Raw genomic sequence first — 24,003 nt, forward strand, 5'->3', positions numbered from 1 at the left:
GGGTTCGCTACTGGACCAGCAGCCCCACTGTGCTCGCCGGTGTCACTCTGGGCAAGTCATTCGACTTCTCTCAGCCGCCGTGTCCTCGTGGATAAAACGAGGAGATGAACAAACTCCCCCTCATAAGGGTGTGGTGAGAACTTATAAATACGCTGCATCCCAACATCACAGTGCCCAGGAAATAGCGCATGCAGAGGAAATGGAGGCTGTGACAGTAATTATAATATTTGTAATGACTATACTAATAATTATTTAGCATCACTGTATCACAGTAGTCCCTCCGCCCCCATGCACAGTTTTGCTTTCTGTGGTTTGTTACCTGTGGCCAAACACAGTCTGAAAACATTACATGGAAAATTCCAGAAACAATACAATAAACGATGAATGAGTTTTAAAGTGTGTGCTATCCTGAGTAGCGTGATGAAGCCTCACACCTTCCTGCTGTGTCCCCCCCAGGATGTGACTCATCCCTTTGTCCAGTGTATCTGTGCTGTACACACTGCCTGGACGGACGTCACCGAGAGCTGTCTCGGTTTTCAGATCAACCGTTCTGGCATCACCGTGCTTGCGTTCCAGTCAGCCTTACTTTAGTTTGTAATGAGCCCAAAGTGCAAGATTAGTTATGTTGGCAATTCAGATATGCCAAAGATAAGCTGCAAAGTGCTTTCCTTAAGTGAACTCTCTCAACTTAATAAGAAAAAATAATTGTATTCTGAGATTGCTAAAATCTATGTTAAGAACAGAACCTCTATCTGTGAAATTGTAAAGAAAAAGAAATTCACGCTAGTCTTGCTGTTGTACCTCAAATGGCAAAAGTTACAGCCAGTTTCGATGGAAAAGGCATTAAACTTGCGGTGGAAGACGTGAACAGGAGACGTGTTCTGACTGATGCCACGTGCCACCCCAGAGAGCACTGAGCCGATGGGGATCCCCGAAACGAGTGACCACATTCACGTCTTTTATTAGCGTATATTGTTAGAATTGCTCTGTTTCATTATTAGTGATTGACAATCTCCGACTGTGCCTAATTTATAAATTAAACTTGGGGCATATCCTCTGTGGATGCGGGGGGGGGGTGACTACTGAATAGAACATATTATATTATTATTTGTTAATGAGAGCAGCTCATTTCACACCCAGAGGATACTCTCAGATGAAGTAGTGAACAGACTGCCACTTGCATTAAGCTCTGGGATTTCGGAACTGGATGAACAATGTCTATGAACGTCCCCACACCCAGCGCCTGGCACCCCTCAGTCAGGACAGCACCCCCCCCCCCCCGCCCCCTGCACCAGGAGAGTGAGCACACCCTGATTTGGTATCAGGACTGTTGCCAGTTTCTTCTCACTGCAAAGAACTCTCTCCATGATCTTGTGCTCACAAGCGGGGCTCAGGGTCAGGCCACATCATTCCTGCCTGGAGGTGGTTGAATTAGAACTACTCTAAAATGCTCATTAATCTCCAACACAGCTTCCACTCTTAAATCTCTCTCTTCTCTAAACGTGGGCCGAGAGGGAGCTTGGGACACAGGTTGACGCTCTGAGGTCTGGGGCGGCAGTAACTGGGTGGGTGGGTGTTTACTTCCTATGTTCTCACTATTTGCATAAACCCAGTTATAACTGTTTTAAAAGCAAAGGGAATATGGAGGCAAGGTCAACTCTTGAGAAGAACTTCCCAGGAGATGCCTGCCATAGGAGAGACTTCCTGCCTTGCTTCTAGGGTGTCCTTGCTCAGGTTGGGAGCCCTGGACTTCACGTCCCTGGGCTCGGTTTGGACCAGCCCAGACAGCGATTCTGGTAAGCTCTGGCCCAGAGAGTGCGACCTGCCAGCACGCCTCCCTGCTCACCCAGAGCTCTCCCTTCCCTGGAGACGGGCACTGTGCTAGCACACGCCGTGTCCTTGCTTCGGTGGGCTCCCCGGGTGGCAGGAGGGTCTGGGCACTCCGGCCACAACCGACCGCTGCCACGCAGAAATGTGGCCCGGGGCTGCCCACGCTGCTGGTTTGCCAAAAGCCCAAAGCTGGATGTTTATGAAAAACACCCTACAGTTTCAATATGAAATGTTAATTTCAATTTTTAAAAACACCTTTTTTAAGGGAGTAATTAAAACTTGGTTTTTGACTCGACTGGATTAAGTAAAATCCAGTTTTTGACTACATTCGACGCAATGTAGTCTGTGGTCTAGTTTATACCCTCTGGTTTCAAGAGAGCTGAGAGCAGGATCCTGGGGTACAGTCCACCCTCCCCCAAGCTCCTGAATAATATAAAGTACTGACATAGGGTTAGACAGGACAGCTGCCCTGGGGTCCCCAGGGTTACCACGGGGTCTCTCCTGAAGAGCCCAGGCGCATGGAGGTGCCCAGTGTGGATAAAGCACATGGGATCAGGGCTCAGGAGACCCAGGTTCTAGTCTCTCTGATGCTGCCAACTTGCTATTGCGCTTGGCGTCTCCTCACTGGGGCCAGGATAAGGGCGAGGGGAGTGTGGTACCCAAGAAGCCAATTAAGAGGAGGCATGGCCCTCGCTCTAGCCCCAGCTCTGCCCTCGGCCTTTCTTGTGCCTTATCTCAACAATAAGAGGTCGTCAGGCAGCCACCAGGGACCAGCCTATAATAATGCCACTGAATTTCCAAAATTGGCAAGTGACATAAATGGGAGCGAGGCCTTCTAAACAGCACAAGCCAGTCCTGCGCAGACCCACACGCAGCCGCACGCAGTGTGGGGGTCCCGCTCCTCTCCCTGGGGCGGACCACTCGCGGGGAGGCGGAGGGTTTTCAGGATGTGTCCCTCACATCTTTGGGCTGCCGTTTTTGGTAGCGTGTCTACTGATCTGATTTGCTACGTGTTGTCGGGAGACAATACCTGAAAACCTTTTTTTTCCTTATTCCCCCATACCATTAAAAAAAATTATCTTATTAATTAGGCTTTCTCTTGTTTGTTTCATTTGTCCATACTCCTAAGGCTTTCTTTTTCATTAAACATTCTGCGGACCCTGGCGGGCGTGTCGGGCGGGGCGGAGCCGGCTATGATTGGTGAATTGTCTGCGCAGCCTCAGTCTGGTTAGCAGAGACGAGAGCCCCGCGGCTCAGAGCACCCCCACCCGTGAGTCCTATCCAGACGGGGCTGGGGTGCGGCCTTGGCACACTCAGGGGCAGTATAAGCACGCCTCACTGAGAAACGAGGATGTGAACTGCCCAAGGTACAGGACAGGTGGAAAAGAAAGGGCAACGATTTGGGTAACGGAAGAGTGTCTGATGCACAGCAAACAGGGTCCCTCCATTAAGAACCTTAAGTGCGGTGCTGGAAGCTGGGGCTGTATTTTGGGGAGCTCTGGAGCATGGAGCCCCCAAACCGTTGAGTGCCAAAGTCAACTGGCAACACCCGGAAGTGAGACTAAATCGTCTCTGGGACTAGAATATAAGTCAGTGACAAAGCTGGATTATATATTTTTGCCCTGTGAGTTTATCTTCCACTTTGTGGGGGCCCACTAAACTGGGTGACGGGAGTACAATGTCACCGGCTTGTGGGAGGCACGGCGTTCTCCTAGGCAGGACTCTGGGCCGGCGGGCAGCTTGCCTGGCCCAGCTCTAGGGGCCGGTTGGCACCACACCAGGGCATAGGGCAGCCATGCCTCAGGGGAGCTAGCTCCATGAGAGCCTGGGCAGCACAGAACAGGATGGCAGCCTGGGGCGGTGGCTGACCACTCGGGCTCCGCAGCTTCCTGTCCGAGCAGCTACCAGGCTTCTCTGAAGTGGGTTCTCCCTTTGCACAAGGAGGGCGGCGATAGTCGTTTTGTGGCGGGGTGGTGAGGACACACAGAGATCACGTATGTAAAAACACGGGTTATAGCGCTGGGGATGGGTAAGTGCTCGCACGCTAGCCATTGTCACATGCATTGGGATTCCTCCCCTGTGACCGCGTGGGGCTTTGAGAAGCTTCCCCTGCTCTGTGCTTTTCTTCTTCACCCCTTTTCTGGCTACCCGAAAAGAGGAAGAGGTGACTCCTTTGTCCACCATACTCTGTACTGGACATCCGACTCCATTGGGCAAAAGCCAAAAACGAGGTCAAAGTGGGCAGACTTCAGTCTTTTCCCATCCAGTACCGCTTCCTCTCTCCTCGTTGCCAGGGAATGGCTGCTGCCAGCTCAGCTCCTAAGCTCTCCTTCGCTGGAACCAGTGCAACCAATCTCAGTCTCGACAGAAAGAAGCCGTAGGCATGTCCATCCACAGAAAGGATGAGAGCACAGGGTGCGCCCACGTGAAATATTTTCACTAGTGGAGTTGACCCTTGAACAACATGGGTTTGCACGGTGCAGTTCCACTCAAACACGGATTTTTCTTTTTTTCCCCTAAAAACCTGTACTGTTTTCAATCCGAGGTTGCGGATTTGCGATGGGAAAGGCCACCTCTACTTACTGGATCCATGCCATCTTATATAGGGGACCTGAGCATCCGCAGACTTGGGTCTCTGTGGGGGGTTCTGGAGTCAATCCCCCGTGGACACTGAGGGACAGTTTATGTTTCGGGGGAGTCAAAAGTTAGACATAGATTTTTGACTATGTGGGGGTCAGCAACTCTAAACGCCTTTCTTGCCCAACGGTCAACTATGGTTGATGTCCATTAGCTGAAGTCCATTTTGAGAGGGCTTTCCATGAGCTCACCACAAGCATTTCCCTATATTGTACTTCAGGCTGCATAGTATCAGAGAGAAAACACACCTGAAATATTCTATCGTCTTCTTCATCTGAAGACTTTCAAAGCTTCTTAAAGACGACTTTTCTAGGGACAGAGTGTTTTAAACTCCTTTCTCTCTGAATTCTCTCTGAAGGAGTAATTAAGTTAATATATGATGCCCTAGCTTAGTTCCTGTTTATTTCATTGTCAAGGTTATTTCTGGTGCTAAGTTGTGATTACAGAGAAGTATTATAAAACGTCAATGTGTCGAAGAGATTTGGAAGGTCTGGGGTGGGGGGGGGGGTGGGGCTCTTTAAATGGAGATATCAGCTCCAGCCAATTTCCGAATGGCTCACCATTAAGATGGATGGTTCCAGAGATGTGTGCCTCTGCTGGAAATCAAAAACCCATGGAATAACTGATTATGATTAATTTTGAGTACTTAGCCATGTGAAGCCAAATGAGCGTGTCTTTAAAACAAAGCTATTGATCTGGCTTTGTTTGGAATTGAAAAGATAAACTAATCAGATCCTGTGGGCTCTTTGCAATGAGGAGGAGTGAGAACTTGTTGTTTTGTAAGCTTCAAGTTTGAGAGACTGGGTGTACCTGTAACTTTTCTGAGCAGTCCAGTTCTGTCCCGGACAGGGGGTGGACGGGGGGTGGGGGCATGGTCCGGAGAAAGTGAGGGAGGAGGCAGGGACACGGTTTGGAGAGCCCCTCACAGGAAGTATATAAAGCATCTCTTCCTAGTGTTAAGGAAACAGACTCCTCAGAGAGGTTGAGTAGTCTGGCCAAAGTCCCACCGCATCTGGGATGCCACACCCTCCACGTCTGACTGCAAAGCCCTCCCCTCTCCCCCAGGCAGCCTTCCTGGCGTGGCGAGACAGCACTGTGCCCGCTAGAGAGAACTAACGTGCAGGCTGGCAGGGCCTCCCAGCTGGGTCCTGGCAGCTGGTGACTTCCGTTTCCTGTTCTCTTCCCAGAGACTTTTCTCAATCTTTCCAGGTGATATTCTCCTAGCAGTCCTTTCTACACACTTTTCTTTTTATCTTTTTCTTTCTTTCCTTTTTTTTTTGTAGGCAGAGAAAATCATGCCTACCCATCTCAGCTCCAGCCCCCTGATGAGAGAAGTCCTAGGTTACTAAATTTGGGCTGGCATCCTCTCCCGAGCAGACACGCATGTGTTGCCGGTTCCGGGGTCAGAGTTTGGGTGAGGAGAGACCATCCATCTTAGGAGTGACAACCTAACCTATCCCTGGCTGCGGGTCCTGTCTTTCCTGGGCTGGGGATTCTCAGCTTTCACCGGATTCCAGCAGCCTGCAGCATCAGCACCCCTTTTTATTTCCTGTGATTCCTCTTGGAATCACCTTCCCCTCATGCAACGTGGGGAGGATCTCTCCGGCCTGGGGGTGCCGTCTGCAGAGCCAGGGGTAAAGGAAGGTGAAGGGGAGCCCTTTTATGCCTTTTCTTATGTGCAAAGGGACATTTTCGTATATGCATTCATGTAGTTGGAATTTATGCATTCTTCTGGAAGTCAGAGACATGCGAACTGGTGACTATGTTATTTTCTGTTTTTGGGGGAAGGGGGATGCCCAATAAACCCCACGCTTATCACTCACTGGGTGAAACTGGACCACCAGAATTAATTTTAGAACCAAGCAATTATAGAACTTGGAAAGGAGAAGTTACCCCCAGGATAGAGCAACCCACCCCTCCGTCTTCCAAATGAGAAAACTTAGGCTCCGCACACGGAAAGGACCTGCCCAAGGTCACGCAGCTAATTAGGGGCTGAGTCGGGACTGAACCTGGCGTCTCCTGACACAAGTTCTGCTGGGCTTTATTGCCTCCCTCTCTGGCTTTCCCCCAAATCAGGGTCAACCAGAAGTGTAACATGGGGTGAGGACGACCAGAATGTTTCCTTACACAATGCCACTTCAGCTTGAATGACCCCGAGATGACTCCTCGCTGACTCCCTCCCTCCCCCAGGAGTCAGGTCTCCATGGCTAGACCCATGTGAAGACCCAGGAGAACAGAGAGGCAGCTCCATGCTTCTAGACGGGGCACATGGAGTAAGATTCCCGGGAGGGTCTGCTTCCTCTTATCCTTCCCCACCCCCACCACTTTAAGGTTACTGTTTGAACTTTGGATTTAAACCTGAGGTTTCACCGGACTTCACCTGGCGCTCTGGCACCCCCCTCCCCAGCCCTGTTCCCAGGTCCTTTCGGATTCTGGGCCAGTCCCCTGGTGCTGCCTACCCTCTCTGGTCTCCCAGACCTGTGACCTGTCTTCTGCATGCCCACACGCGCAGACAGACTGCCCCTGACGAGGCTAGCAGGTGCTGGGGGGCGACTCCAGCCCATCCGCTCTGCACGGCAGCAAGCCCCGTGGGAGCGCCGGGGAAGAAAGGGCTCCACTGAGACTTAATTAGCAGGAGCCCCAGTTTGCAGGAGGTGAGAAATCTCACTTTGCTGCCTGCGAACACTTTGGCCAAGGTGAGCCGGAGGGGTCCCCCGGCTCCCAGTTCTGAGAGCGCTGCCGCAGCCGCAGCCCCAGAAGCGCACCCGCACGGAACCCCCTGCACACACACTCCCCCTGCTCTCCCTCCGCACCGACACGCACACACGCGCACGCACCCGGGGCAGCGGCCGCAAAAAATCGACTCACAGGATCTCCAGGTCGCGCAGCGCTCGGAAGGCTCCATCTTCGATGCAGCTGATGTGGTTGTTGTCCAGTTGCCTGTGGGAAAGCAAGGGGGGAGAGCGTGAAGGCTGAGCGGGGGCCGCGGCGAGGAGAGGAGCCGAGCGGGGCGGCTGGGCCCCCGAGCGCCTGTCCCTCCGCCCCTCGCCGGCTCTGCTCGTCCCCGCCGGGAGCTCCCGCAGAGCCAGCCCGTCTGCCACGCTGCTCCGTCTCTCCTCTCTGACGGTCTGAGAGAACTACACAGGCGAGCGCACCGAGGCTGTCAGATCTCAGTAAATATTAATTGCGCATTTTTTTTTTTTTTTTTTTTTTTTTTTTTAGGCAGAAGGGAGTAATTTCATTACATTAGGGCATCCAATCCATTACGAGCTCTTACCGTCATGTCACTGAAACAATTTCATTAAGCTAAAGGCCTGTAAATCATTGGAGGTCACTGCTCTGCCCTCCGAGACCTCCCAGAATGCTTTTTTCCCTGTCTCCCTCTCCCCGGCTCCCTTTTACTGGAAGTTGCCGTTCTGACACAGTGCTAAATCTCAAGGCTTTATCTGCCCAAGAGCGGCAAGGGTGCATGGGGAATATACCAATTCCAAATTAGACTCAACTAATCTAATTTTATAGTCTTTTTATTATTCTAAGCACCACATGTCTGTGGTGGTTTGATGCCTGTGTGCTTTGTTGTGGGGCCCATCTGGTAGGTCATTCTATTGAAGTATTTTCTGACTAAACACAGATTCCCTCAAAATGCACCAACCATCATCGACATTAAAGAAATCCATTGATAGAAGCGTTCCTGATTGGGGGGCAGGGGGCGGAGAGGAATATCCTTATGGCCTTAAAGACGCACCACTTCCATTGAAAGTGGGGAGAATTAAATGCACCTATTTCGGGACTCGGTTTTTATTCCCCTTTCCCATCTCTCAAACAGAAAAAAAAAAATTAATGTCTTTTAAAAAGATCCCGTGACCGATACACGGTCTCATTGGGGACCGGAGGCATTTTAGGCAAAAGATAAATAGATACTGTCATCTCTCGATCCCAATGCAGCTGATGTGTGTTGGGATATTTACCATGACCACATTCCAACTTAAATGTCACATGTTAGATATAACTCCTTTGATTTCTAAAAGAGGATGCTCTACAGGAAGTGGTTATTAGCACCAGATTGTCAATTGTATTTTGTGTGAAGAATACACCGTGGTCTTTGGGGGTGGCGCGCAGGGGGGTGGGGTGGGGGGGGCTGGCACACAAAGAATGGCTGTACCAACAGACTCCCTTACGGACGCCTTCTCCTTTCCTTTGTCTCAGAAAACATACATCAGCCCCTCTGAGGTGGAGGGACCCTCTGATGCTGGAATTTTCGTTCGTCCCTGGCGCTCATCTCTAGCCCAAGATAACTCTCCGCCACAGAGGTCTCGGAAACTACGCGGGGCGGCCCTCGCGGAGCGTTCCGCGGTCCGCTAGAGGCGAAATTAAAATGGAAATCCTGTTATCATTGAAAAAACTTACAGATGCAGGACCGCGTAAGTGCAATACGTACAATTAGAGGGATTAGCGCCTCACAGCAGATGGGCCCTGCCTCGCTATTATGAGGGACTGCTTCATCTCAGCAGATGCTTGTGATGCAAGATACTAGGCATTTAGAACGCAGTGAGGAACAGGACGTGGGTCGGGAAGCAGAAATGCCCTTTTCAGGTGGACGAGTTCCATACGTGGCGTTCAGAGTTCTTGCAGGTGTCCCCTCCCAAGGACTCTCAGAGCTCCCTCCGTCCCTACTGCCTCTGGAAGTCTCTCCTGACCTGAGTTCGCTGAGCGTCCTTTCCGTAGATTTCCCGTAAGTGCCCGGCAGCCGATTTCCTGCAAAGGTTCTATTAAGGGAGCCTGGTACTAGCTGCCCAGCTTCTAGATTTATTAGTTTAACGGCCGATGAATCAACAACCCCTGCCCCACGCCAAGGCTACCAAACCTTACCAAGCAGAAATGCGGCGGAGCCGGCTCTTGGCGCCAAGAAACTGTTGGATGAACATGCTGAATTCGGCAAAAACGGCACCGTCCACGGAAGTAGGAAAGCTTCTAAATCATCAAACAGGGAGTCCGGGGGAGCGGGGAGCGACGGCCGTTTGCGGCACATCTCCTTTTGTGCAGACAGTTTAGAGAGGTCCCTGCTATCAGAGCATGATTTATTTGCTGGATTTGTTGAAAAGTTTTCTATTCTCTTTCTCTTTGAGAGGGCTGGGAACCCAACAGGATAATTCTAAGTGGATAGAATTTTACACAGAAAGAAGGCAGTGTGCAGAGGAGAAGAGAAAAGTCATAGAAACAAACAAACAAACAAAAAAAATGAAGTGGTAGAAAGAGATTATAAAAGGTGTAGGGAAATGAGATGTAGAAAAGGTTTTTTTTTTAAAAAAAATCCACTGCTCAGTGTCCCATCGGGGTCCTGCAACCAGGATGCTGAAGTGGTGGGGACCAAAGGTCTCAGAGGACCCCGGTCACTACAGGGCCGAAAGCAGAGCTGTCCAGTATGTCCTCAATTACACGACGTTTAAATATCTTCAGTGGGCTGTGCGAGCTGACACCTCGTTGTTTATCAGTGGCGGGCAAACTGAGCTTTAATATAAGCCTCTCCGTGGGTGTGTTTTATAGACCAATTTAGAACGTACAAAGTGTATCAAAATTTAAAATATTTATGTGTAAGTGTGCTTTTCTAGAAGACATTTATTTATTACCACCAAGATGGTCCCCTTTCCTCCCAACCGCAGATAAACAGTTACACCGGCTCTATCGTCAGACTCTTCCCCAAGGTGTACGGAGCATTACCTGAGCCGACAGGGCGCAGGGCCTACGACGGTCCCATTGGGCAAACAAAACCCCAGCTCACTTCACCTCCCAGCTATTATGTGAGTTCACGGCGCTGAGTATCCCGCATTTGTAAGAAGCTCATCAGTTGTCTGCCATCACTCCTGATTTGTCCTGCAAATAAGCCAGGTCCCTAACACACAGTAAATACCCACACTTGGTCCAGACCAGGCTTCTTTGTCTTTCAAAAGCACCTCACAGACACACCAAAGATGGTCCCCACGCGCAGGGGAGGGGAGGGGCAGGAAACGTGAGCCGGCTTCTGTGAGGGTGTCAGGAGTGGGGTGCTGCTGGCCACGCGGCACCTCCCGGAGCTAAGGCCAAAGCTGGTGACTTAGCAACTCGATTCTGGACGCTGACGGAGGCCGCCGAGGTGTGCTCCAAGCTCTCGGGTCAGAGGTCTGCATTGTGCCTTTTTCAAAGGATCTCTCCAAAACAAGTCAACACGGCCCACCCGCCACGCCACACAACACACCGGTCCTCGGGAGGCCTGTTCAGAGGGAACTTTGGGAACGGGGCAGAGAGCGCTCAGCTGCCTTAGGGGGCCTGCCAGCGCTCTTTCCATTTTCCCTTGGTAATAAGAAGTGCATTTCACACGGCTACTGACCCCTTTCTCCTCAACACACAAAATAACCTAGGCCAGTGGCTGGCACAGTGCTGGGGACGTCAGAGCCGGTCACGGAGGGCTGCAGACTGAGTCCTGCTGTTGAAAGCATGGCAGGGCTGCGCTCAGACAACATGGGAGAAAGCTCTGAGCCCTGAGCCCCACTGTGCTGGCTGTGACCCTAAGGCCCCTCTGCAATGAAGACCCAATGGCCCAGCATCCCCTGTATGGCCTCAGAGGGTGCTTGCTGTCTTTCTGCCATGCAGACCTCTGCGGCAGACCATCTGGGGAGGACACTAGGAATAAAGTGAGATTTCTATGGCTCGGGGTGAGGAAGGGCGCGGAGCAGGAAGGGTGTGGATGGCAGACAGGCTGGCTCTCTCTTGGAGGCAACTTGGATTGTCCTCCACTCTGTTCAGAATCCTCAATCTGATTTACACTCTCCTGCCTGTGAATAATAAGCTCAGAAGCCCCAAAACGTTCTTGATATTAAATTAACTGCTCTCATTTCCCTGGGCAGCTCGGGTTTCGGCAAACAATGTGAGTGCGAAAAGGATCCCTCAGACAAGAACTCCAGGCAGGCTCCCCGAGAGGAGCTTCCCGGCTACTGTGTTTTTATACCCAGAGACTCTAAACAAGTCAGGAAGAAAAGCCCGCCTGAGAGAGGGCCTGGAATAAACTACACACACACAGCAGCAGGGAGGTGGCGCCTTCGTAAGGTCCCCCTTCCACAAGCGTGCTGTTGTCACAGTTCACCTCTTTCAACCACAATGTCAAAGTTCATAGTGGAGGCAGGAGAGACCCTATTTTTTTTGTGGTTCAAAAATCTGAAGTCTATCTCAATCCTTAAAAAGGGTTTTAAAAAATCCTCATTACAGTATTAACCCTCTGAGTAGTACTTACGTCCATGGACGTCCTCACGCCTCCCGACCATCCGGAGAGTACAATAGATTTATTTTAAAAATGTGTAAGGCAACATTAAAGAAAGGCAAATGTATGTCCTTCTTGTTTCCATAAATTGGTTACCAAACAAACATGGTTTTAAGTTAATAAAACTGTAACTGGAACTAATTTCATTTTTTGAAAAAAAAAAAAAAAACACCTCATTCCCAGGGGTCAGTAAGCATGAAAAAAAATCTCATTACTCAAAGGGTTAAGAGCAATCTACCTACCTCCCAGCCATCGAAAGAAAGAAAGAAAGAATGAAAGAAAGAAAGAAAGAAAGAAAGAAAAAGAGAGAGAGAGAGAGAGAGAGAGAGAGAGAGAGAGAGAGAAAGAAAGAAAGAGGGAGGGAGGGAGGGAGGGAGGGAGGAAGGGAGGGAGGGAAGAAGGAAAGAAAATTCCATGATTCCAATGATGTATTTGAGGCCCCATGAGAAACACCTTGAAAATAGGAATCTCCAGAAACAAGCTATGGAGATCTGAAAGAAATGTAGAATTCCCAACTAGTTATCTATGTGCAAGGTCTACATGCCAGGGCACATCCATCCAGATGTTCGCTTCACATCCAGATGCTGTGGGGCCCCCAGGCACCTCGGCCCATGGATGGTTAAAGGTAGCCTTGGGGTGCTGTCGCTTTGGGCCCCCAGTCCAGGGGCAGCGTTTCTCTCTGGGGCTGCGGCTAAAGTCGCTGCCATCCTCCTCACGCCGAATTAGGTAAGTGTGAGGGTTTAGCACCTCGCTGGAGTTAAAACAGTTTGCTCATTTCTGAGCAAAACTATCTACACAAAATACACAAAACAAGCAAAAAAGGCCTTCTGCATGAAATGCACCAAGGGAAAAGCCTTACTAGAAATTCAAAGCAAGTCCGTGGTCTCGGAATCCAACAATTAATTAACCGATAAGAGCCATTGAGTCTTATTAGATGTTCACACTGTATCAGGTGGCAGGGATAGAGAACCAAGTGTAAGACAGGCTTTGAAACTATGTGGAAGGAGATTTATTGCCTGCAGTTTTCACATCCCAGTGATCTTAAACAGTGTAAGATAATTCTAAAAACTAATTTGAATTTGTTTTTGATGAAATATAGATGTTCATGCATATACTTTTTTGAAGTGTACTCCTTTCTCTGCACTGAGCAGAAGTGGAATATTAGTTTAACAAATACCTGGGGAAGTAAGTCCTGCTTTCTTAAAATAAACCAGAAGACAAAACATGAAACAGCCTGGACATGCTGTTTCTTTTCTCCCCCATTACCCAGTTGTTCTTTAAGCAGAAAACAAGAGGACCTCGTAGCAATTCTGAAGGTGGTTGTTTTTTTTATATGACAGTTTAGCATTCTAAAAAGAATCATTACTGAAGAACAAATTGTGGAAGCATTTGTCTGCTGCTGGCTAGGGTCTTCAAAAGAAGAAAAAAAAAAAGAAACAAAAACTCAAGGTTATTTTAACTGGCAATAAAGGAAAAATATTATGTTCAAAAGAAATGCACACACTTCATGTAATTGAGCACTGGTTACACTTTGTAGCAAGTCAAACACTTGATCTAAGCTGCGGTCTGCTAATGAATTGTCACTACGTCTCATCATTAAGCGGCTTATGTAATTCCACATTAAAACGGCATCTCAAATGAGCAAAAAAACAGAGGTGAATCTATTATTTTGCACGTTTTGTACACTTGCCCACCAGACCCAAGGATACATGCATATAGAGATGTTTACTGAGCCATGAATTATTTATGTGTCCACAAAGGTTCCTGTCTACAGAATCGACAACTTCCTGCCTATTTCTCCTACCCAGTAATCACATGTAATCTCGTCCTACCATATGCATGGTAAGTCCAAATGCGTATTATAAAACAGGTAAGGTGACTATTGACTGCCGAAATTTAATGCACCTGTATCCAGTCACGTTTACAGATTCATTCAGGTAAGCGAGTGGTAGCTAAGCATTCTCAAGGCTTCAAGCAACCAAACCCGCTTGGTCAAGGACAGAGCCCTGGGTAAATTGAGCTCTTGGATCAGAACATCCTGCCTAGACTTCAGTTAAGAACTGAGGCATGTGCCTGACCTGTGGTGGCGCAGTGGGATAAAGTGTCGACCTGGAACACTGAGGTTGCCGGTTCGAAACCTTGGGCTTGCCTGGTCAAGGCACATGGGAGTTGATGCTTCCTCCTCCTCCCCCTTCTCTCTCTCTCTCTCTCTCACTCCTCTCTTTCTAAAAAAATCAATCAATAAATAAAATATTAAAAAAAAAAAAAAAAGAACTGAGGCATGCCTCTACTTTAACAAGTGTCGTTATGCGTACTGTGCCGAGTGGCTCGTGTGATACCTTTATTTAGTATGTAACATGTTACTGTTCAACACGTCCCACGTCTCAGCAGGAGGAGAACTGCGCCTGCTCCAGTAGACGCTCGCGAAAGGGAGCCCTGCCACGTGCAAACCCAGGGGACGGATTAGCACCGGAGGGGCACGCCAGCGCTTGGAGGAGAAAGGGGTGTTGTATGCGTCGCTGGGAAGCGGCAGTCACTCCACTCTGTGCTGACATCGTTTCCGGTGTGTTGGGGAGCTGGAAGTGAACTTGTGCTGCAAAAAAACCCGCCAGGGCCAGGACTCCGGCAAACCGACTACAGCACGGAAGACGCTGAGCTCTCGTTCATTTTGGACAAGTGTCAATTTGCAACAGAATTTTTGGCGTTTCTAGATAAATAACAATCCCCCCCCAAACAACCAATAAAAAGCAAAGCAAATGAAAACACCCCGTCTTCCTGATGGGAGAGTTTCTTTTGTTTCCCTGCAACTTTCAGACCAAGGGACCAACAGAACTTGGTGACTGTTTGCAAAATGTGCTCTCAGGTTCCCAGACTGGCTCGCCTTGAATCCGTCTCTTTCTTGTGTCAGTCAACCTGTTATTAGGACCCGAAGGGCTTTTTGTACCTGGGGGTGTCCAACCGGCCAAGGTTTACCTGGAGCTTTTCCTGTTTGAGCCTCAAAGCTTCCAAGTTCCTGGGAAGCTCGTCAGTCCTGGGCCAGCTGTGAGGCACGTTCACCTCTTACCCCACCCCCACACCCCCGGAGCTGACTCCATTGGAAACAGATTCTCCACAGCCCGTTCCCTAACCCTTAGGATGATTCATAAACTTGGCCGTTCAGTTACGTGGGCTCTACAACGCTTCTCGCCGCATCTAGTCCTGTACGACAGGCCGTTCCTACAACCAGGCGGATGGGAGCCCGGAGCGTAGCTGACACGGTCCAGGGTGCCTTCTCCGGGAGTGAACATCCCTTTGTAAGCGGTATCTAGCGTGCTTTACTCGGAGGCCTTGAGGATGCTATGAATACTCAAGAAGCCAAACAAATAAAAGGCTGTCTCCATAGCGATTGGGGCAGGTTCCTGGTTTCCCTAGCTACCCTCTTGAGTGATAACCAGCTGGGGATCCTCCCCGGGGCTGGGGAGGAGTGAGAGAGACACTGAAAAGATGTAATCTGCTTGTGTTAATAGCCCTTTTAAAGGTTACCCCCACATCTCTGTTTTTACTATGCCCCCCCTTTAATATAAACCAACCAGCATAAACTGTAGTGAGTTTATACATTTTTTTTTCACCCTCCTGGGGGTTTCCAGAAATTTCCCCTTTGGACTCTAGGGATAAACTGTTCCAGCCGCGTGGGTATGCCCAGGAAGCAGCGGCCGGAGCAGAGACTTCCTCCCCAGACTGCAACAGCTGCAGGTGCGGAAGCCCAGGCAGGGTGCTGCTTGTCCTTCAAACACAGGCTCCTCAGCGGCAGGCACCAGCCGGGTCTCGGTCACCATCTCTCTCCCGGGCCGGGCATGGAGGGCGCATCAGAGGAGGGCAGGGGTGGCCTCCTGACGCCATAAAAGATCTTTATTTCCCTTTACGAGAATCACATGGAGCAGCTGAAGACTTTCTTGAGTTGACTCACCTTTCCAACCCATTCTAACCTTCCGGAGGCTCTTGGCACGAGCTACCCATTTTATAAAACGGGGAGACTACAGCGCCTGTGAATTTGTAGCCTTCTGAACAAAGTGATTCACATCTGCCCCCTCCTCCCTGCCCTCCCCCCCCCCCCCCGTGATCCCGGAGGGCACAGCATCGAGTCAGAGATCGTTCTCGAGCCTCACGGTTTGGGCTCGCCGGGCACCTGTCACTCCTTACTCTTTCCTAGTTCTCCCGGTCGGCACGAAAGTGTCCGTCCTGTGCCCGCCCCGCCACAGTCCGCCTCAGAGTGGATATGCCCCGGATCGCACCACGCCCGATATAGACGGCCTTTAGCCGCCGCTGTGGACTTTTAAGATGATGCTGGAATGAGTTGGCTCTATTGAGACAGAATGAATATATTTGCATGTGAGAAGAACATGAATTTGAGGGGGGAGCTGGGGCAGAACACTACAGACTGAATGTTTGTGTGCCCCCCCCCCAATTTATATGTTGAAACCTGTTCTTCAAGATGATTGCATTAGGAGGTGGTACCGTTGGGACGTCACCAGGCTCTGAAGGCAGAGTCCTTAGGACAGGATTAGTGCCCTTAGGAAAGAAAGCCCCTTCACCATGTGCCATGACAGTGAACCGCCCTCCAGGAAGCAGGCCCTCAGCAGATAGTGCCCGGATCTTGGACTTTCTAGACTCGAGAACTGTGAGAAACAAATCTCTGATGCGTGTGAGCTACCAGCTGGTGGTACTTTGTCATAGTGGCCTAACGGGACTTGGACGCCACCCGTGACCACGGGTCTGGGCGCTTCCACCTGTAAGATGGAGATAAGATCACTTAACCCGAGCGGAAGATCTGAGTACGTAGGTCATGAAATGTATGCACTCTGCAAATGTGTGTGTGGCCCGGCTTAATTTTCTCTGCTCTGAAATCAGTAATATTAAATACAGGAACTCATCTCACAGAATCTCTCAAGTCTCTTTTGGCTCTGCAGCCGCGTGGCCTGAGGTCAATTTCTCATGAGACGTTCAAGCAGGAGCGCCTGTTCCTCTTACTCAGATCTCCCTGTGATTGGAGCCTGTCTCTTCATCCCACTTCTTCCATCCCAAAGAACCTATTATTTGAGATCTTCAATATAGGCTTTCTAAATGGAGGGCCAGCGGTTCAGACTCGCATGCTTTTTGTACTTTGCCAGCTGATCGGAGATTAAAATGTGAGAAGCCATCAAAAACCTACACCAAGTACAAATTACTCCTCTCACCGGGAGAATGATGTTAATGGGCCCATATTTACAATTCCCACAGGCGAGAGCCACTAAGGAGAGTAGCGGCAGAGTTGACATGGTGCTCATCTTCCAGTAAACACCGATCAAGGAATGCAGGGAGCACCTAAGAGAGTCAAGTGCCATACCGTCATCTACAGCAGTGGTCAGCCAACTGCGGCTCGCGAGCCACAAGTGGCTCTTTGGCCCCTTGAGTGTGGCTCTTCCACAAAATACCACGTGCGGGCGCTACCTCGATAAGGAATGTACCTACCTATATAGTTTAAGTTTAAACAATTTGGCTCTCAAAAGAAATTTCAATCGTTGTCCTGTTGATATTTGGCTCTGTTGACTCATGAGTTTGCCAACCACTGATCTATAGTGTATAATTTCTTTTCTTTTCTTTTTTTTTTTTTTAGTGTATAATTTCTTAATCTTACCACTCCTTATTCTGTGCATAGGCCTTCAATGACTCCCTACACTAGAAACTGTCCGTCGCAATAATAACTGCACATAGTATGTATCTACCATTTTAGGTGCCTAGCCTTGAGCCGGGCATCTTTACTGCCTCATCTCAGTTAGGGCTCATGACAACCCGACCCCCATTCTACAGAAAGGGCAAGTGAGGCCTTGAGAGTTCCATCTCTGGCCCTGGCCGGTTGGCTCAGTGGTAGAGCGTCGGCCTGGCGTGCAGAGGTCCCGGGTTCGATTCCCGGCCAGGGCACACAGGAGAGGCGCCCATCTGCTTCTCCACCCCTCCCCCTCTCCTTCCTCTCTGTCTCTCTCTTCCCCTCCCGCAGCTGAGGCTCCACTGGAGCAAAGATGGCCCGGGTGCTGGGGATGGCTCCTTGGCCTCTGCCCCAGGCGCTAGAGTGGCTCTGGTCGCGGCAGAGCGATGCCCCGGAGGGGCAGAGCATCGCCCCCTGGTGGGCAGAGCATCGCCCCCTGGTGGGCGTGCTGGGTGGATCCCGGTTGGGCGCATGTGGGAGTCTGTCTATCTCTCCCCATTTCTAGCTTCAGAAAAAAAAAAAAAAAAGAGAGAGTTCCATCTCTGAGCTCGGCTCCAGACCTGGCTCTCTCACACTCACAGTGACTACACATGTGTCTCTGCAAACCGTCTGGATTCCTCAGCACGGCGGCGATCCACAGCCCTCTCCGCGATAGGCAGAGGTACCCAGCGCTTGGCATGTCTCAGGCCTCCTGTATGCCGGCTGGTCCTCCCCCTTCCTCTCCTTGGGGGAATCCCTTCCCATCCATCAAGGCCGTCCGCAGGGGCCACATCCTCTAGGACATCACCCTGTACAAACTCAAGCGAGATGCACGCCTCCTTCCAAGCCCTCCTGGCCCTGCGGTCGTCCCTCCCTGAGGGCACTTACTGTGCAGCAGCAGCAGCACTGGCCTCAGACAGACGAGGAGGCCGGGGTCCAGAGAGGTTGTGGAGCCTCATCCGGAGAACTCAGCTAACGCATCAGGACGTCGGGGTCAAACCTGTGTCCCCGATCTGAGCGCCTCGGGGCTCTGCCACTGTGGTGTCCCACCTGTCTCTGACTTTCCAAGAGCAGAGGTGGGGAAACTACAGTGTGTCCGTAAAGTTGTGGTGCACTTTTGACCGGTCACAGGAAAGCAACAAAAGACGACAGAAACGTGAAATCTGCACCAAATAAAAGAAAAACCCTTCCAGTTTTTGTAGAATGATGTGGCAGCATGTGCACATGCGCAGATGATGACGTAACACCATGTATACAGCGGAGCAGCCCATGGCCATGCCAGTCGAGATGTGGACGGTACAGAGGAAAGTTCAGTGTGTTCTGTGGCTCACTAAATTCGAATCCGTGACCAAAGTGCAACGTGAATATTGGCGTGTTTGTAACAAAGCGCCACCACATAGGAATAACATTACTCGGTGGGATAAGCAGTTGAAGGAAATCGGCAGTTTGGTGGAGAAACCCCGTTCTGGTAGGCCATCAGTCAGTGACGAGTCTGTAGAGGCTATACGGGATAGCTACCTAAGGAGCCCTAAAAAATCTGTGCGTGAGCCCACATCGAACTGCACTGAATAGGTATGAAACTGGGAGAGTTTTCCTTTTATTTGGTGCAGATTTCACATTTCTATCATCTTTTGTTGCTTTCCTGTGACCGATCTAAAGTGCACCATGACTTTACGGACACACTGTATAATATGACTGCCGTGGTCTAACTCAGTTATCTCAGGAGGGAGGAAGCTGGTGAAAAAAAAAAAGTTTTGTTTTGGCATTTGTCACTGGGACTTTGTTGCTTTCATTGACTTGCAAGCATTCTTACCCAGGAGATGGTAGGTGAAAGCAGTATACTCCACAATGTCCCCTCATTACCTCTGGTGTGTCTGTCCATCAGATTCCCTGGGATTCCCAGGATCACTGATTTTAGTTCCAGTTGCTTGGAGGATGGGCAGGCACCTACCCCACGCCCTAGGGAGACAACTGGTCACCTATTGGGACATGAAGGGGGGGCCTCCTGACCAGGCTGGACGGCATCATGCTTTCGTGAGCAGGGAAAAGGCACACTCAGGATATGGTGTTTCCCCGGGTGTGCCTTTCCCCATCGCCCTACTCCAGGCAAGTGGCAAACAGCACAGACTTTAGTCAGTCCGCCTTGGGTCTGACCTTCCTCATGGTGACACAGGCTTGTCTTCCAAAGGTGTACAAGCCACGGGTCCTGAAACTACTGGGCAGCACAAACTGGGTCGTGTACTAGGCCATGCAGGGTCAGTGGCCATTAGCAAGGTGTCACTCAAAGCTATCTTTGCAGGAGCAGAAGCCAATTAAAATGTGTCCTGTAAGCTCAGTGTAAGGGGGGATATCGAGGTCCCTGTAATTAACTGCTGAAAAAAGACACATCAAAACTCAGCACGTGGGCAGTCCTGCTAACGCGCAGAGCTGCGGTCCTCCCGGAGAAGGCCAGCGTCTCCGTCCGTCCTGTCACTTCTAATGGAGGACACGTGCCCGACCCTCCGGCCACAGGAGGGCAGGGGCAGGATTGGTCTTGCTCACAATGGCACCTGCCCCGCAGTGTCTGGCACGTAGGAGGCGCTCAGTGCCAAACCCCAGGGGGTCCCGGTTAGGTACCCCACACCCACTGGGGCGGCTAGAATAAAAAAGATGGAGAGCAAGCTGGCGAGGAAGTGTGGCGATCGGGACCCTCCTCCGCCGCTGGTGGGAAAGCAACATGCTGCAGCGGCTCTGGAAGAGAATTTGGGGGTTGCTCAAAGAGTACAACACTGAGTTACCTGCTGACCCAGCGAGTCTACCGGGAGGGGAGAGCCCCAGAAGAACTAAAACAGGCGTGCAGGCAAAAACCCATACACAAATGCTCGCAGCACCTCGTTCTTAGTAGCCAAAAGGCAGAAACACCCCGGCTGTGCGCCCGCGGGTGAATGGAGACGCAAGTTGTGGTGCATACCCAGGGTGGAATATTATTCAGGCACAAAAGGGGTGAAACACTGATACAAATGGATGAACCTTGAAAACATTATGCGAAGTGACAGGATCAGCCACAAAAGGGCATACCTATCGCATGGTCCCAACTTATGTGAAACACCCAGCTGATCTATAGGAACAGAAAGCAGATCAGAAGTTGCCAGGGACCGGGGGTGAAAGGGGACTGGGGAATGACTGCCTAAGGATACGGGGTCTCCTTTCGGAGGGGATGAAATGTTCTAGAGGGGAATGATGGTCAGACAACACTGTGAATATATTATACTAAGCGCCACTGAACTGTCCACTTTAAAATGGTGAATTCTGGCCAGATTGGTGATGGCGCAGTGGGCAGTGTGTTGACCTGGGAGGCTGAGGCCCCAGGTTTGGAACCCCGAGGCCACTGGCTTGGACACAGGCTGACCAGTTTGAGAGCAGGATTGCTGGTTTGCGCGCGGGATCATCGACATGATCCCATGGTCACTGGCCTGAGCCCAAAGGATGCTGACTTGAAGCCCAGCCAAAGTTATTGGCTTGAGCGTGGGATCATCGACATGATCCCATGGTCACTGGCCTGAGCCCAAAGGATGCTGGCTTGAAGCCTAACGTCACTGGCTTGAGCCCAAGGTCGCTGGCTTGAGCAAAAGGTCCCTAACTCAGCTGGAGACCCTCTGGTCAAGGCACACAGGAGAAGCAATCAATAAAGAACTAAGTGTCACAACTACAAATTGATGCTTCTCATCTCTCTCCCTTCCTGTCCGTCTTTCTCTCTTGCAAAAAGAAAAAAAAAAAGGTAAATTCAGAGGAGCCCCCTCTTTCTGTGACAAGGAAGACCTTTCTGAGAGATTGACACCGTGAGGGGAACTGCCCTGTGACGACATCACAGACAAAGGCGGGTAGCCCAGGGCCAGATCTTATATGAGGCACCGTCCGTCCGGCAGCAAACTGAAATCTGTCCGATGTGACAAGAAGTATGTTGGCATTTCAAAAGCAGTGAGAACGGAGGAGAGCCACACCGTGGGACTCAGGGCGCCTACTTTGGGGGATTATTTACAGCAAGTTTTAAAAGCCTCCTAGCTTGCTTTGGGGAAACTGCCAATCACTCCACACGCAGGAACAAAATAAAACTGGTTTCAGCAAAGAGAATGAGGTCGGTAAAACTGATGGAAGAGGGAAACGTCACCTGCTCCATTCCCAAGTCAAATATAAAATGTGTGGGATTAGCCACTCTCTCTCTCTCTCTCTCTCTTCTTTTTTTAAATTTAAAACATTTTTTTATTTTTCAATTACAGTTGACATACAATGTTATCCTGGTTTCAGCGGTGCACCCCAGTGATGAGATATTATGTAACTTATTGAGTGATCACCCCGGTAAGTGTTCTGTGCTTTCCACACCTCTGCCTGTTCCCTCCGTGGGTGCCGCGCCGATAACTCAGTAGAACGTGTTTGCACATCAGAAGCTGACTTCATTTTTTTTTTTGCTTTTCCTCAGTTCGGTTCTTTGCCTGTTACCTTCGGGGCCACAAGAGAAGTGTCTCTGATCAGACATTCTTCCCTGCCCGGCCTCTGGGCTGGGTGAGTGGGTGACGAGCACCCTGTGGGCCCGGCTCCTGGGGCGGGGCCAAGTGACACTGCGTGTGTGTGTGCGCCTGGGCGGGGGTCGTTTCCCTACTGCGTAATTCCAAAGTCTCACAGGGCAGTTTGGAGCCGTCCCATTGGTCTCCCTGAACTGGACAAATCCAAACAAGTTGGACCGGAAGGAAGAGGCCAGAAGAACAGAGGAGAGAGAAAGGGCAGGAAGTCAAAGCCCCCCCCCCCCCAGACGGCTCCCACCTGGGCACAGGCTGAGGGTCAGCTCCACCAGGGCTGAGGCCACTGTCCCTGGCCTGCTGTTGGGGCGGCTGCTTTTCAGCTGCTGTGTCAGAGCTGAGGTCGGAAGGAGCCTAACCCCTCCCCCGAGTCCCGAAAAGGGAGGCGGGGACGCGGCTTACACTTCATGAAGAAGGGAGGATGAGCACAGCGGGTGCCGGGGAAAGGAGAGACGGAGAGACGGAGAGACGGAGAGACGGAGAGATGGAGAGATGGAGAGAGGGAGAGACGGAGCCGTCCCCTTTTCCTCCTCTGCCAGCAGTGCAGTGTTATCTAAGATAGTGCAGCGCAGTGAGTGAATAAATCAATTAATAAAAACAGTGTGCTCGGGAATCAAACAACCAGGACCTTTGACCTTGCTGGGCTGGGACCCCTCTGGGCTCACATTTCCCTGTCAGGAGAACAAAGGTGCGGAGCAGGTGATTTGTCAGGGTCAGCCTCCCACCCGGGCCGCGGGGCCCCAGCCCCCCAGTCCTCAGCGAGGCTTTGCTCCCTGTGTTGTTACAGGCGCTGTGGACTTGATTTTCAGTACAGTGTGTTGAGAATGCAAATATGAGCTACCCCCCCCCCCCCGTCGAGAACAGGACGGGGTGCTCTAATGCACTGGAGGTTTCAATAGTAGGTCACAACAGACAGCCCCCCCCCCCCACACACACAAGTATGAATGAAGTGTGGTGTTAACTTCCGCCAGCCTGCACACGGGACCGCACCGTGCTCAGTGCTCAGAAGGCCCCCGCGGTGCCTGTCGCACAGAGGGTCACACAGCAGTCCCTCGGCGGGGCCAGCCCAGCTCTCTCAGGCTTCGGGGTGTTTACAGGGTTAGGAATGGGGGGTGCGGCTGCTCGGGCTGCCTCTGAGTCGTCTCATTTCCTGGTCGGAAATGGCGTGTCTCAGAAACAGTGGGTCCCCCCTCCTGTTAGTCACAGGGACAGCCATGGGCCAGTTCTCTCACGACCCTTGGTTGGGGGAAAAGCAGGGCCTGCTGAAGTTGAACCTGAGAGGGGAATGCTCATTTCCAGGTCAAAAGCGCTGTTTTCTCAACCCCCAGACTTCGCCTGGCGTGCCCCGGTCTCGCACGCAAGGTCCCCGGGAACAGCTCCCTCCCCGAGCGGGCCAGCGGCCTCCTGCTCCTCGGGCTGTCGCTGACCGTCGGAAGCGTGGGCCTAACAGATAGAAACGACTGTGTCTTCTTACACTTTCTCCAGCCCCCTAGTTCTAATTTTTATCCTTAAAGGAAAAATGCCTGCGCACACTTGCCACTCCAAGTCTCAGTTTCCCCGTTCTTTCTTGGGGACTCACGTCGGGGGACTGACCTCTGCGTGGGACACAGCACACAGCCCAGCACAGAGGTTCCTGTGCCCTTGGCCAGATGTGGCGCTGGGGGTTCTGGATGCACATGTGAAAGGTAAGAAGGGGTGACCAGTGCACGCACGGAGTGTCCTCTAAGCAGAGCGCAAGTGAGGCCTGGGGCGGCGAACCCGAGTCCTGCCTGCCGCAGCGAGCGAACAAGCAATGCCAGCTCCCGGGACTTCTACACGGAAGAGTCGGACCCCCGCTGACCGGCGGAAAGGGCCGGAGAGTCAGCGCGAAGGTTTCCTGGGGTCTGTGATGGATAGCCACTTTGGAACTACTTCCTGAACCGATTCTCCCATCGGTCAGCACTTCGGTGGGAGCAGCGGGTGAAGGGTTGGGGGGGGGGGTCTCTTTCCAT

General features: G+C 51.1%; 1 protein-coding gene across 3 annotated transcripts in view; it reads right to left on the reverse strand.

Annotated features, from left to right (window-relative positions):
• The window catches only part of SLIT3 (slit guidance ligand 3), a 616,611-nt gene that overhangs the window by 165,752 nt on the left and 426,856 nt on the right, over positions 1–24,003 (reverse strand). For all 3 annotated transcript variants that reach the window (XR_010746197.1, XM_066342686.1, XM_066342687.1), the window contains exon 6: positions 7,336–7,407. Coding sequence is in view for 2 of the 3 variants with exons in the window: in XM_066342686.1 (XP_066198783.1) it covers positions 7,336–7,407 (72 nt within the window). In the remaining variant the exon portion in view is untranslated. The remainder of the gene's footprint in view (positions 1–7,335; positions 7,408–24,003) is intronic.

Source organism: Saccopteryx leptura, chromosome 6 (genome assembly GCF_036850995.1).
Source record: "Saccopteryx leptura isolate mSacLep1 chromosome 6, mSacLep1_pri_phased_curated, whole genome shotgun sequence".
Taxonomy (NCBI): domain Eukaryota; kingdom Metazoa; phylum Chordata; class Mammalia; order Chiroptera; family Emballonuridae; genus Saccopteryx; species Saccopteryx leptura.